Genomic DNA, 11665 nt, shown 5'->3' on the forward strand with positions numbered 1-11665 from the left:
TGCAATTTGGAGGTTGAAGAATGGATACATTGTATTTGTGTGCATGCCTTCAAGTCACTATTGATTGATGGCAACCCTGTGAATCTCATAGTGTTTTCTTAGGCAAAGAATACTCAGAAGTGCATTATACTCACCCACAAATGTCTGACTCTTGGCCATGGCAGCACATGTTTATAGAGGTTTGAAGCAGTAACAAAAGGCAAGGTGTGAAATGAAAGACTTGCCATGTTTTGTTCCCTTGGGATATCATCCAATAACACCAGAGATGCATTAGAACAGGCATAGGCAATCTTTGCCCCTCCAGGTGTTTTGGACTGCAACTCTCGCAATTCAGGAATTGTGGGAGTTGAAGTCCAAAACACCTGGAGGGGCGAAGTTTGCCCATGCTTGCATTAGAACCAATTGATGGTCCTTCTTACAGTTCCATCTTAGAGCATAAAAAGGTAAAGGTTTTCCCCTGACATTAAGTCCAGTCATGTCCGACTCTGGGGTGTGGTGCTCATCTCCATTTCTAAGCCAGAGCCGGCATTGTCCATAGACACCTCCAGGGTCATGTGGCCGGCATGACTGCATGGAGCGCCATTACCTATCTTAGAGCATAGACAAGCATTTTTTGAAGGATGGCTTCCATAATTTCCAGCGCTGAAGGGGGGTGTCACAATGGGTTAAACCTTTATGCCAGCGGGACTGAAGACCAACAGGTCAGAGGTTCGAATCCGGGGAGAGTGGGGATGAGCTCCCTCTGTCAGCTTCAGCTCCCCATGCGGGGACATGAAAGAAGTCTCCCACAAGGATGGTAAACATGAAGCATCCAGGCGTCCCCTGGGCAACGTCCTTGCGGACGACCTATTCTCTCACACCAGAAGCGACTTGCAGTTTCTCAAGTCGCTCCTTACACGAAAAAAAATCACGCGTGGCTGTGCTCACGATGGCTCATCCACACGTGCCAGTGGTCACTCCCTGTCGGTGCGTGCCTGGCCTCAGAAGCGATGGAGCCCCTTGAAGGAGACCTGTCCCTCCTCCTTCCGTGAGCCAGGTAGGACCCCCGCCCTTGGAGGCAGCTCCTCCTCCTTTTCCTCCTTGGCCGCTCCTCCTTCGCCAGCCGCACTTGCCTGTCCGGACACTCCGGGGTGGATGCGCCCCAAAGAGCCAGGTATGGGCTGGGCCAGGAGGGGGTTGCCTCGCTGCCCCCTCGCCCTTGGGCTCCCCTTCAGCCTGGGGCGGGGCTGTGGGTGGGGGCGCTTGGGCTCGGCTCCCCAAAGGACCCTCCTCTCCTTTGCGCCTCTCCATCACCTGTGCGCCCTGGAGCGCCAGGGAAAACCTTGCGTTCCCAAAGTCCTGGGGCGCACGGAATTTGGGGAGGAAGGGAAGGAGGAGGGGTCTTTCATTCCGGGAGAGGATCCGGGGCCATTTTGGAGGAGCGGGGACCCGTTTTGCAGAGGATCGAGGGGATCTGGTTTTCTTTGCCTCCAATCGAGCCTTTGCCAAAGAGAGCCTGATCTCCTGGACGCTCCAGATTGGCCCCAGTTCCTGCCAGGTGGGCATGCTCCTCGACCCCTCACCTTCCCGGGATTCTTCCTTGGGGATGCCCACCAGGGAGGTCTTTCCCCGTGGGAGCCAAAGTCCGACGCTTACCTGGATCCACAAAGCGAACACACCTGAGACAGAGAGAGAAACCGCCTCGTTTTAGGGCCCTGTCACACTGCACTGTGGTAAAACGCGTTGACTTCGTTTTAATCGCCATGGCAACATCCTGTGTCTGGAATCCTAGGGCTTGTCGTTTACTGAGGTTCCAGAGAGACAGAGGACCTCATCACACTAGAGAATGAATCCACTTTAAATTTGGTTTCTGCCTCCTGCAGAATTCTGGGGTTTGTAGTTTAGGAAGGAGCCTTTAATAGCCCCACTAAACTACAAACTCCAGTATTCTGCTGGAGGCAAAAACCGGATTTAAAGTGGATTCATTCTGTAGTGTGATGAGGTCTTCAGAACACCCTCTGACTTGGAGATTCCAAATATTCTTCCCAAAGGGAAGAATGACAATATTCCATAGGATGTTGCTATAGCAGTTAAAGTGGAACCCTAGTATTGTCAAAAGCTTTCATGGCCAGAATCACTGTGGGTTGTTGTAAGCTTTCCAGGCTGTATGACCATGTTCGAGAAGCATTCTCTGACTCCTGACATTTCGTAGGAAACCCACGGCCATCTAAAAGGAGATAGATGGCAACCCGCACCAGACTTGTCTGCTTTTTGTTTGTATAGAGCAACAATGTGAGGCAGTCTGACCTGGAGGGCCACCAGTTGCCCATCCCTCCTGTAGAAACTCAACTCTGGCCTAGGCTGACAAAGCTGTGGACGTAAATAGCCAAGAGTCACAACATACAATCATAGAGTTGGAAGATACCTCATGGGCCATCCAGTCCAACCCCCTGCCAAGAAGCAGGAAAATTGCATTCAAAGCACCCCCGACAGATGGCCATCTAGCCTCTGTTTAAAAGCCTCCAAAGAAGGAGCCTCCACTGCACTCCGGGGCAGAGAGTTCCACTGCTGAATGGCTCTCACAGTCAGGAAGTTCTTCCTAATGTTAAGGTGGAATCTCCTTTCCTGTAGTTTGAAGCCATTGTTCCGCGTCCTAGTCTCCAGGGCAGCAGAAAACAAGCTTACTCCCTCCTCCCTATGACTTCCTCTCACATATTATAAATGGCTATCATGTCTCCTCTCAGCCTTTTCTTCTTCAGTCTAAGCATGCCCAGCTCTTTAAGCCTCTCCTCATAGGGCTTGTTCTCCAGATCCTTGATCATTTTAGTTGCCCTCCTCTGGACACATTCCAGCTTATCAATATTTCTTCAATTGTGGTGCCCAGAATTGGACACAATATTCCAGGTGTGGTCTAACCAAGGCAGAATAGAGGGGTAACATGGATCTAGATACTATACACCTAGTTATTTCATAGTGAAGGAGAGTGTGAACCCTCCTTATTTTCAGGAAGGCCATTATGTAGTTTCTAACTTTACAATGAATTACTGCTCTGTTCTATTGCACCCTGCATTGCACTCCAAATGAGCAGATCCACTGTTAAAAATTTGGGAGAATAGCAGACATGAAAGCTAACCACCTGAAAGTCCCTGAAAGGAGGGGTTACTTTTGAAGTTTATGTTTTAGGGAAATCTAAACTCAGCCTTCCCTATGGTCCAGCTCTCACATCCATAGGTTACTATGGGGAATGCTATTGCTTTTACTATGTGGATCTTTGTTGCCAGTGTAATGTCTCTACTCTTCACTATTTTATCGAGATTGGACATTGCTCTCCTCCCAAGAAGTAAGCGTCTCCTGATTTCCTGGCTGCAGTTTGAGTCTGCAGTAATCTTCACAACTAGGAATACAATGTCTGCTACTGCCTCCATGTTTTCTCCCTCTATTTGCCAGTTATCAATCAGTCTGGCTGCCAGAATCTTGGTATTCTGATGTTTAACTGCAACCCAGCTTTTGCCCTTTCTTCTTTCACCTTGATTAGAAGGCTCCTCAGCAACTCCTCACCATGTTTTAACCATTTCCATTCCTTTTCTGTAGGTTGGTAGTACCCATCCTGCTTGGGGAGGTAGGACGATGAGTGAAAGTAACCATTACCAACAGGCAAATGCAGGTAGGAGACGTCGTGGAGGTGCAGCAAAGCAAGGTAAGTGTATGTCAGAAGCTGGCATGTTGGCTAGAAGATACTAGGAGTTGTAGCGCAACACATTGGGGGGAAGAAAGCTGTTTTTTCCCCTTCATGCCAGCATATCAGATGTGCAAGTGAGCATGACCTACTTCCATAGTAGTTTCTTTAGGCATTTTGTTATGGGTAGAGACCCTAAGAGTGTTCTGTACTGTAAGGAGGTGGAACTAGTGCTACCCAGATACTCAGAATTATATCTCTCATAAGCCACAAGCAGGATAATACTTGCCTTGGGGTAACGGGATCATATTCCAAAACATCTGGAGGGACACAAGCTCTAATTCTTCCTGTATGAGTATGATGGTAAGCAGGACTATATGCCTCCATCTCCCCAAACTATGTTCAAAAGCTGCTTTAGGATTGCTGTGAGTTTTCTGGGCTGTATGCCCATGTTCCAGAAGCATTCTCTCCTTACGTTTCACCCACATCTATGTCAGGTATCCTCAGATGTTGTGAGGTCTGTTGGAAACAAAGTAAGTGAGGTTTATATATCTGTGGAATGTCCAGGGTGGGAGAAAAAATTCTTGTCTGCTTGAGGCAAGAGTGAATGTTGCAATTGCTCACAGTTTTTTTAGCACTGAATGGCCTTGCAAATTCAAAGCCTGGATCATTGCTGTCCTTTGTTGGGAGGTGTTAGCTGGCCCTGATTGATTCTTGTTTGGAATTCCCGTTTTTTGAGTGTTGCTCTTTATTTACTGTCCTGCCTTTAGTGTTTAGCAACCCAGAGATTCCACCCCTAAGAGCCTTCAACAACACAGCTGCTTTACTTTATCTATTTGCTAAACTTCCTGTAGGATTTCATGCCCAAAGAAAGCTGCTGTTAGGCTCCTGTATTTCCTCCCTTTATCACCCATTCCCTTGGTTTATGTGTTTACAGTGAAAGAAAATAATGACGCTTACAAACCTTTGGATGAACCACACCAGATGGAGTCTCAGACACAAACTCAGCAACAATTGTATTATGGATTGAACCCACTACAGAATTTTGATGGTGAGAAAAAAAAATATTCCTATCCCTTCCACCCTCTGTGAGTAGTATTTCTGCATCCTTTAAATACATATTGGATTACCTTTGGCTTTCTGCATAGGATGAACTACAACTCTCAGGATTCCTGACAATTAGCCGTACTGGCTGTGGTTTCTGGGAACTGATATGCAAAGCCATCACAAGGGCCAAAGCTTCCCCACGCTTCGACACAGGCAATATCTTGTGTCTATTCATGCAATTAATGTATTATTATTATTATTATTATTATTATTATTATTACATTATTATTATTATTATTATTATTATTATTATTATTATTATTATTGCCATGCCAAAAGATTTCAGCCAGCATTTGAAAACAATAAACATTGAAAAAATCATAATCTGTCAACTGTTTGGGGGCGAGAGCAGTGAGCAGGATTTGATGGTGTTTTGAGAAAAACAGGAAAAGTAAGCAATACTGAGGAACCAAATGTCATTATGATACAACTTGTGTCTCTCCTTCTGTTGGATACTACAGAGGCTGCAGAGATGCCAGCTCCCTCTTTGACTGTTGTGACAGGTATGAGGACCCAGCTGCATATGGCCCTTGAGAGGAACTCCTGGTTGCAAAAGCGAATCAAAGACCTTGAAGAAGAGCGAGACTTCCTGCGCTGCCAGCTAGACAAGTTCATCTCCTCAGCTCGCCTGGATGCAGGTACAACAAAAGTGCTTTGACAGCTGGGTGGTGTTGTGGGCAGCATTAGATAAAGGCCTTTTCCAAACTTTTGGAAGGAATGGCAACCATGATACATATCTCCATCTAACACAGTGGTTCTCAACCTTCCTAATGCTGCAACCCCTCATGTTGTGGTGACCCCCAACCATAACATTATTTTCATGGCTACTTCATGACTGTAATTTTGCTACTACTATGAATCATAATGTAAATATCTGATATGCAGGATGTATTTTCATTCACTGGACCAAATTTGGCACAAATATCCAATACACCCAAATTTGAATACTGGTGGGGTTGGGGGGGGGGGGGTTGATTTTGTCATTTGGGAGTTGCAGTTGCGGGGATTTATAGTTCACCTACAATCAATGAGCATTCTGAACACCTTCAATGATGGAATTGAACCAAATTTGGCACACAGAACTCCCATGACCAACAGAAAATATTGGAAGGGTTTGGTGGTCATTGACCTTGAGTTTTGGAGTTGTAGTTCACCTACATCCAGAGAGCACTGTGGATCAAACAATAATGGATCTGGACAAAACTTGGCACAAAGACTCAATATGCCCAAATGTGAACACTGGTAGAGTTTGAGGGAAATAGACCTTGCCATTTGGGAGTGGTAGTTGCTGGGATTTATAGTTCACCTACAATCAAAGAGCATCCTGAACCCCACCAATGATAGAATTGGACCAAACTTTTCACACAGAACCCCCATGACCAAGAGAAAATACTGTGTTTTCTAATGGTATTTGGTGACCCCTCTGACACTCCCTCATGACCTTCCAGGTTGACAAACACTGATCTAACAAGAGTAAAGGTCATAGTTTGAAAGATTGGTGTGCCTAAGTGCTAGAAGTGACTGCTGTAGCCTCCAGAGAATGATATTTGACATCCATAACCACTCATTGATGGAAGTTGGAATACATCTACATTTGGGGAGGCTGCAGGTTGCCTACCCATTTGAGTAAAGGGCTAGGCCTCTCTCAAGATTTCAGTCAAGGATATTGTGCATGCTAGTGCAGAAGACAGTGCCAAGTAGGGTGCTGTGTCCCTCTCCATATGATGCTCCTTCGCTTACCTCTCTTCTTAGATGACCACTTTCGTAGCAAGCAAGCCCTCCGGCGGTCCGAGATGTCTGAGAGTCGGAACGGGGATGTGACGGACGATGACAGTATGGGCTCCTGGCTAAGTGCCAGCCCTGAAGAAGGGGGCTCCACAGAACACAAGAAGCAGAAAGGAGGGACTAACAGGAGACGCTTTGTGAAACACAAAGTGCGTGAGAGGCAAAGAGGTTTGTAGAGTGAAAAATTGTCCCGCAACCCTGCTTTTCATCTCCCAGTTGTCTTTCCCTCACAAAGGTATTAAATATGGTCAAAGTCTTGAAAATTTACTCTTGGGGATTTCAGTTCCAGGGAATCTCTGGAGGATTTGGGGCATTGAACCCAAGCATCTTTTCCAAGCTCAAAAGTCATTTCCAAGAATCTTGCTAAATTGTTACAATAACATTTACTTTTCGAAATCCCTTTTCTTTCTTGACCCATGCCCACTTCCTTTCTCTCCATCGCCCTGTTTCTGTTATTTATTTCATAATTCTGTCTGTCTGCCCTTTTTCTTCATTATGTGTGCCTCTTAAAATTTCTCCTCCACTTCTTGCTACTAATTTCACCATTTATTTCCCTGTGCCCTTTTCACACCTACCAATCTTTTCAATTTTACTGGATGATGATGATTTTATTGTTCTCATTACTTCCCATTCTTTGTTTGGTTACTGGGGAATTCTCAACACTTTCATGCTGCTGATTATATATAATTATCTGCTTCCCAACATTTGACCTCATGTGGGCACCTTCTTTTCATGTTTTTTCCAACTCATCTTGGCTTTTAAATCCTTGTGTGTCCATAAGACATCACTTTTCTCCTTTTCTTTATTCTGCCCCTTACCTTTCACCTGAACTTGTGCAGTCAAAGATGTGGATGGGGTGTTGTGCCGCTACAAGAAGATCCTGTACACTTTCCAAAAGCTGCAAAGCATGAGCCGGGCCTTTGAGCACCACCGAGTGGACCGGAACACTGTGGCCTTGACCACCCCCATTGCTGAGCTCCTCATTGTGGCTCCTGAAAAGTTGGCCGAGGTGGGAGAATTTGACTCCTCCAAAGAGCGGCTGCTGGAGTATTCCCGCCGATGCTTCCTGGCACTGGACGATGAGACACTCAAGAAGGTCCAGGCCCTCAAGAAGAGCAAGCTCCTCCTGCCCATCACCTACCGCTTCAAGCGGAAAACAGACTCCCCCGGCCCTGCTGCTGGCAACCCTCTTCCATCACCCGCTACTCCACCCAAGCCACTTCTGCCCATTGCTGATGGCTGCAAACGATGACTTCCTGTCTTTGGCTGATGAGGCCCACTTTGTAAGCTGTTCCATCTCCATCCCTGCCCAATCTTTTCCAAGCACCTCTTGTGCCCTCTCCCGTCTGTCTCTTTAGTCCTTGCCAGCCATTTCCCACAGCTTCCAAGGCTGCATAAAGACAGCTTTGCAGGCTTGGCTAACTCGTTCATGAGGCGAGGGGATGATCAGTGTTGGCTCCTTAAGTTGTCTTGCTTAATCTGACTGGATGCTGCCACTGGACTGTCAGGAACACATTTTAGTCTTTACTTCCACCCGAGAACTGACAAAAATGGCTAGCCAGAGGAAAGGTGAAGTAAGTCAGTGGAACAAAATTTGCTGTATCCAAAGGTAGGATGCTTGGGAGTTGCTAAATGGGTAGATTTAAACTGTTCAGATTGCAAATTGTTAGTAGGAGATGCACAGTTTGGGAAAGTTCTTTCGGACGAACATTCCCACAATCTCCCAGCAAGTATGTGTTGACTGAGAGATTTCAGGAGTTACCTTCAAAATACTTTGTGAAGCTCTGGAAAGGTGAGTCCTGTCTCAAATCAATTTGTAGCTCACAAGCACGCATGGGATAATGTTCTTGTGCGCACACAAGTCTTTTGTGACACATCAATTGTCTGAAAAGATGAGTAAATAGTTAAAGGTAAAGGTTTCCCCCTGACATTGTCCAGTCGTTTCCGACTCTGGGGGGTTGGTTCTCACTTCTATTTGTAAGCCAAAGAGCTGGCATTGTCCGTAGAGACTTCCAAGGTGATATGCCCGGCATGACTGCATGGAACGTTGTTACCTTCTTGCCAAAGCAGTACCTATCGATCTACTCACATTTGCATGTTTTCGAACTGCTAGGTTGGCAGAAGCTGGGCTAACAGCTGGAGCTCATCCTGCTCCTTGAATTCGAACCGGCAACCTTTCGGTCAGCAAATTCAGCAGCTCAGTGGTTTAACCCACTGTGCCACCGGGGGCTCCCGGTAAATAGTTAGAAGTTGGGAAATGCATTTCCAAAGGGCCATAACGTCAAGTGAGGATGCAGTGGTCACATTTTTAGTCCTACTACTTAGTCTCCTTACAAAGTGTTTCTTGATGGAGGATTCAGACACTTCATGTACCATGCCATTATTCCATTGTCTTCTCCAGCCAGCTGAGTAATTAGACTAGACCTGAGAAGGCATATGGCTGGGTACCATTGCTCACCTTGCTTTGATGCTTTATAAGAGTTCTCTCCCTTCGGCTTTTCACTCTAATCTTCCTAAAACTGGAGGGATTAACTGCACTGTTCTGAGGTCTCCAGATACTTTCCTGCAACGACCCAAAACATTCCCATGCCCTGCCCATGTCCCATATCTTTTACCTCATAGTTGTGCCAGGCTTTTTCTTTCATTTCTGTGTGCCTATTACTGGCACACAAACAGGATTCTTTGTTTTGCTGCCAATTTTTGGTCATTTTCATTCTTTTTTTTTTTTGCTCCTTTTGTGTGAGCACTAATCATATACAGACTTGGTGCAGGCTTTGTCAACTGAGGCTGTTCAGGTGTTTTGGACTATCAATCCCATCACTAGCAAGGTGAATAGTTGACTATGATGAAGACTGTAGTCCAAAGTATCTGGAGGATGTAATTTGAGGAGGCTGATCTGCACATTTATGTCTTCAAGATACCACTGCGGGTATGTATGACAAAGACTGAATACAAGGATGTCATCAGTTTGCCTCTGGTTTTTGGGAATGCACTCTTGTTATTCAGTGTAATTAATGGGTTGTTTCCACTGTGCCTGTAATTTTTAACCCTGCCCCCTTTCCTCTTGTGTTTAAAAATATTTAAAAAAATAAAAAGTTTCAAATTCTATTTACTAAGATTTAAATTAAACTGTGTTTTGAATAAAAGTGAACAATGTCTGTGATGTATCTATTTATCTATAAATTGGTATTTCACTGCCTCTTTGGGAATGAACAAGGAGATTGGATTGGAATTCACAGCCAAGTATGTATTTTCTAGAGATCCTTGGATAAGTTCGGATTTAGTTATCAAACTGTGAAATGAAAACATTAATAACCTGGCATCACAGTTGAATTATGAAGGTAACATACAATATTCTGAAAGGAACATAGCTGTACAAAACATTTCTGTAACTTCACTAGGTGCATTTCTGTAACTTCACTGAATGGCTCATATTTGGAAGTGACTGGCAATCCATACCGTATAAGAATGCAAAGCCTCTGTTGGGTTACAACTCCTAACAGCCTCAGCCAACACTGTCAACAATGAGGGATGAATAGTCTGAAATCAACACTTGGAGGTCTACATATTTCCTCCACCCTACAATGAAAGATACATCAGGCATCCTTGGAGATTCATAGCCTAGTTAATCAGGATATGCATGCCAAGGGATCCTTATGGCACCTTTGAGATTAAGGCCACATATACACTACTACAGTATACAATGCAGTTTCAGACTGCAGTTCAATGGCATTGAAGTGCATTATATGGCAGTGTGGACTCAAAAAACCCCCGTTCAATGCAGTTAAACTGCATTCTGAAACTGGATTCTATTGCAGTGTATATGGGGGCTAACTCAAAACATTGGTAGCATAAGCTTTTGTGGATCAAGGCTGCATCAACACTGCAGAAGTGCAACAGTTTGATACTGTTAGGGAAAACTACCCAAAAATATAGCAGAGCATCCAAAACACAAACAGGATACTTAAAGTTGAGCAATCAGCCCACAGCAAGCAAAGCATGAAGTTGGGTTGTTGTAGATTTTTTCGGGCTATATGGCCATGTTCTAGAGGCATTTTCTCCTGAAGTTTCGCCTGCATCTATGGCAAGCATCCTCAGAGGTAGTGAGGATGCTTGCCATAGATGCAGGCGAAACGTCAGGAGAAAATGCCTCTGGAACATGGCCATATAGCCTGAAAAAAACTACAACAACCCAGTGATTCTGGCCATGAAAGCCTTCGACAATACAAAGCATGAAGTGCCATGTGATGTGGCTGCAAGGAATTTAGAACTTATGATGCAAAGATGCAGAATCTTGTCTTTAAAAAAAATCACAAAAAGTTTAACTATATTTCTTAAAAGTAAAGAACTGGGTCTGAGCTACTCTTAACACCCATCTCGTCTAAGGTTTCAAAGAGAGGGAAAAATCATCAACCACTACATCTCTCTTGACATACAAAGATCTCAATACACACAGCATATTCAAAGATGTAAAAGTAGAAGGTAAGGTCTTCAGTAGAAAAGTATAAATTATACACAACCAATTTTAGCAGAAACAGAGGAGAGCACAAATAGTTACATTCCAACTGTCATATAAGAGACTTGGGGGGGGGGGGGGGGAGGAAACCCTCAGCCTATTCTAAGTTAATTTTTCCTCGTTGAGGACTGGAGACTTAGGCAGTGTGGGGTTGAATTGCCGCAATGCTATGGAATTCTGGGGTGTGTAGTTTAGCAAGGTATTTTTCTTTTCTTTCAGAGAGCTCTGGGGCTACAGCAAACTACAATATCTAAGATCCCATAGGTTGGAGCTGTGGAGATTAAAGTGGTGTCAATCTGCATTCATTCTACAAGTCCTAGTAGCACTTTAGCACAATTAACACTACTGCACACCGTACTTTAATCCCTACGCCCCTCCTATCATTTCAGCACTTTTAACCTTGTACCCCTCTCGCCGGCCGAACCAGTTTTAATATGTCTTGATGTATTGTTATTGCTGTCTTGCCAATTTTTGATTTTGATTTGCTTTTTGATTTTGATTTGTTTTGTTATTGCTTGTTATGTTCTCTATTGTATTGTGTTTTGTGGCTTCGGCCTTTGTAAGCCGCATCGAGTCCTTTGGGAGATGCTCGCGGGGTACAA

The 11665-nt window shown here is 44.7% G+C and overlaps 1 protein-coding gene across 3 annotated transcripts; it reads left to right on the forward strand.

Annotated features, from left to right (window-relative positions):
* Positions 1-799: 799 nt before the first annotated feature.
* Positions 800-9705, forward strand: CCDC106 (coiled-coil domain containing 106). Of its 3 annotated transcripts, none has more exons than XM_060780316.2 (6): positions 800-1036; positions 3571-3676; positions 4593-4706; positions 5224-5400; positions 6515-6715; positions 7387-9705. In XM_060780316.2, the coding sequence occupies exons 2-6, from the start codon at positions 3607-3609 to the stop codon at positions 7797-7799; spliced, it is 975 nt and encodes a 324-aa protein (XP_060636299.2). In that variant the 5' UTR covers positions 800-1036; positions 3571-3606; the 3' UTR covers positions 7800-9705. The 3 variants fall into 3 exon arrangements, with proteins under 3 accessions (XP_060636299.2, XP_060636298.2, XP_060636301.2); XM_060780315.2 differs by lacking the exon at positions 800-1036 and adding an exon at positions 1054-1153; XM_060780318.2 differs by lacking the exon at positions 800-1036 and adding an exon at positions 1282-1537.
* Positions 9706-11665: the final 1960 nt, after the last annotated feature.

This window comes from Anolis sagrei, chromosome 6 (assembly GCF_037176765.1).
Source record: "Anolis sagrei isolate rAnoSag1 chromosome 6, rAnoSag1.mat, whole genome shotgun sequence".
Classification (NCBI taxonomy): Eukaryota; Metazoa; Chordata; class Lepidosauria; order Squamata; family Dactyloidae; genus Anolis; species Anolis sagrei.

Coding starts and splice junctions, on each gene's coding strand:
- CCDC106 (XM_060780316.2), top strand. CDS start 3,607: ATGAGTGAAAGTAACCATTACCAACAGGCAAATGCAGGTAGGAGACGT. Junction 4,707..5,223: donor CCCACTACAGAATTTTGATG/GTGAGAAAAAAA, acceptor TGGATACTACAG/AGGCTGCAGAGATGCCAGCT. Junction 5,401..6,514: donor CTCAGCTCGCCTGGATGCAG/GTACAACAAAAG, acceptor CTCTCTTCTTAG/ATGACCACTTTCGTAGCAAG.